This window comes from Aplysia californica, unplaced genomic scaffold (genome assembly GCF_000002075.1).
Source record: "Aplysia californica isolate F4 #8 unplaced genomic scaffold, AplCal3.0 scaffold00351, whole genome shotgun sequence".
Lineage (NCBI taxonomy): Eukaryota > Metazoa > Mollusca > Gastropoda > Aplysiida > Aplysiidae > Aplysia > Aplysia californica.
The window spans coordinates 231,505-233,597 of record NW_004797621.1 but is presented as its reverse complement, the minus strand read 5'-3'; the positions used below and the strand labels follow the sequence as shown (position 1 = coordinate 233,597).

General features: G+C 38.8%; 1 protein-coding gene across 3 annotated transcripts in view; it reads right to left on the bottom strand.

Annotated features, from left to right (window-relative positions):
- LOC101856522 overlaps window positions 1-2,093 on the bottom strand; it is a 14,177-nt gene that overhangs the window by 8,505 nt on the left and 3,579 nt on the right. For all 3 annotated transcript variants that reach the window (XM_035970973.1, XM_005102957.3, XM_035970974.1), the window contains exons 3-4: window positions 1,216-1,955; window positions 206-397 (exon numbers count right to left, since the gene is read on the bottom strand). In XM_035970973.1, the coding sequence (XP_035826866.1) occupies window positions 206-397; window positions 1,216-1,955 (932 nt within the window). The remainder of the gene's footprint in view (window positions 1-205; window positions 398-1,215; window positions 1,956-2,093) is intronic.

Below are 2,093 nucleotides of genomic sequence, written 5' to 3'. Positions count from 1 at the left end.
CGTGGTAAAATACCAAATCAATGTGCAAGGTTCTGGATAATAAAGATGCTCTTATCTCATCTTATCTATCTTATCCTATCCTATCTTATCTTATTTTGTCTTATCTTACCTTATCTTGTCTTATCTTAACCCAACCAATACAAAGACAGTCATATGGTACGACTCAAACTGAAGTAAGAGAAGACTACTGTGTACTTATAATCACCTCATACAGGTCACGAAAGCTACCACACGCCGGAACGACGTCTCCCATCCTCTTCCTCTGCTCCGAACTGACAGCTCCTGACAAGGTGAGGCTGGTTTCATAAGCCAGACCCTGGGCTGCCTTGACATCTGACTTACACCGACCGTCGATCAGCCTTTTCCCGTGCTCACAAGACAGCTTTCGGCACTTGTCCTGGGTGTGTTGGGTTTCATTGTGAGTAAGAAAATGGTCGCCATGTTATGATGACTTTATAAGGTAGAGTGTTTTCGGAAACTGCAAAGTTACATTTTTATGCCTTTAATCATTTTTCAGTAAAATCTGCAAAGAAATAAAATGTTTTTACATGGACATAAAAGGTATTGAGCCAAACATACAAAGATACAAATTTTCAAATGGAAAAAGTCGTTTTTTACATTTTCAATTTCTTGACGAGCATCTGATTTTACCGCGATGCTACACGGAATACTTGTCTCTAATAGGAGTTAACTTCCTGAGGGCCACCAATACAAACTGGGTCTGTATATTGAAAATGAGTTGACGGTAAGTGAAAGACTAAATTCTCAACAATGACAAAAAGATGAAAAAAAAATTACAGTTTACAATTCATAACTTAAATATCCCAAAAGTAAATTAAGTTCCAAAACACACCGATTTACTACTGTCTTTTTGAATAAGGGGGTGGTATTTTTTCTACTGATCGAATAGAAATTAGTTACTTATTACAACCTGTCTGTGAGCATAATCCTGCAAGAACAGAGATACTAATAAATGGCTGCTTTTAAGGACAAGCAAGGGTTTCCAGAAATCTTGACCTACACCAAAAGTGGACATTGCTATATCTATAGTTGAAGTTTGGTTTCATTGGTGTGTATGTTTGTTTGGTTATAGAGAAAACTCTCCTTGTATTTTAAAGAAACTGAACAAGCATCCAAAAACTTTACCTTCGCTTTTCTCAAAACAGCATTTTTCGGGATAGCCCCCTTGTGCTTAAAATCGACCAAATAAATTACCTTGTGGGTATCGTGAAAATACCGGTCCACCACGCATCCACAGCGACCCTTTTGTGTGTCCTTCACTTGCTGTAAGGCTTCCGGGTCAAAGAGGACGAAAAATGGCAAGGAAAAGCCCGCCTCCTTTCCACAAGTACTCTCTGGCGCCCGCAGATCGTCCATCTGACACAGGTCGCAGAAGATATTACGGTACGAGTTGAAATGAGAATCACACGCCCGCCATAGAACGGGATCGAGCATTGTGCGCTTTCCCGTGGCGTTACATTTCGTGTAGATTGTCGACTCCTGGGTTTCAAGTTTGCATTTCTTGGATTCAAAACCGCCAGGGACAGCGAGAAATACAGTGCATGTCTCTTTTCCTATGACAATGTCGAGCATTTCCTTCGGTGACAGATCTGATGTGGCTAGATTCATGTCCTTGCAAGACATTCGTATTTTCCAGGCAACGAGATTGAAATCGTCCACAACTTCGCCGTGGCATTTAGCGCAAGCTCGATTTTTGTAGAAAAATGAAGATGTCGTCGAAGCAACGGGCCAGTTGTCCGTCATGTTCTGGAAAGTCGTCCCGTTAGACAAAATGTCGTCTCTAAGATTATCGACGTTTTCACACTTCCCTTTGGTGTCGTCATCACTGTCAAAATATGTGGGGCATGACGTAATCATCCTCTGTACCATTTCGAATTCTTGATAGTAGTCAGTCTTGGCTAACATTGTATCAACACATTCAAAATGTGCACTGGCTGGGGATAAATACACAAATATATTCAAATAATTGCATATAATAATAATAATAATAATGATAATAATAATAATAATGATAATAATAATGATAATAATAATAATAATAGTAATAATAATAATGATAATAATAATAATAA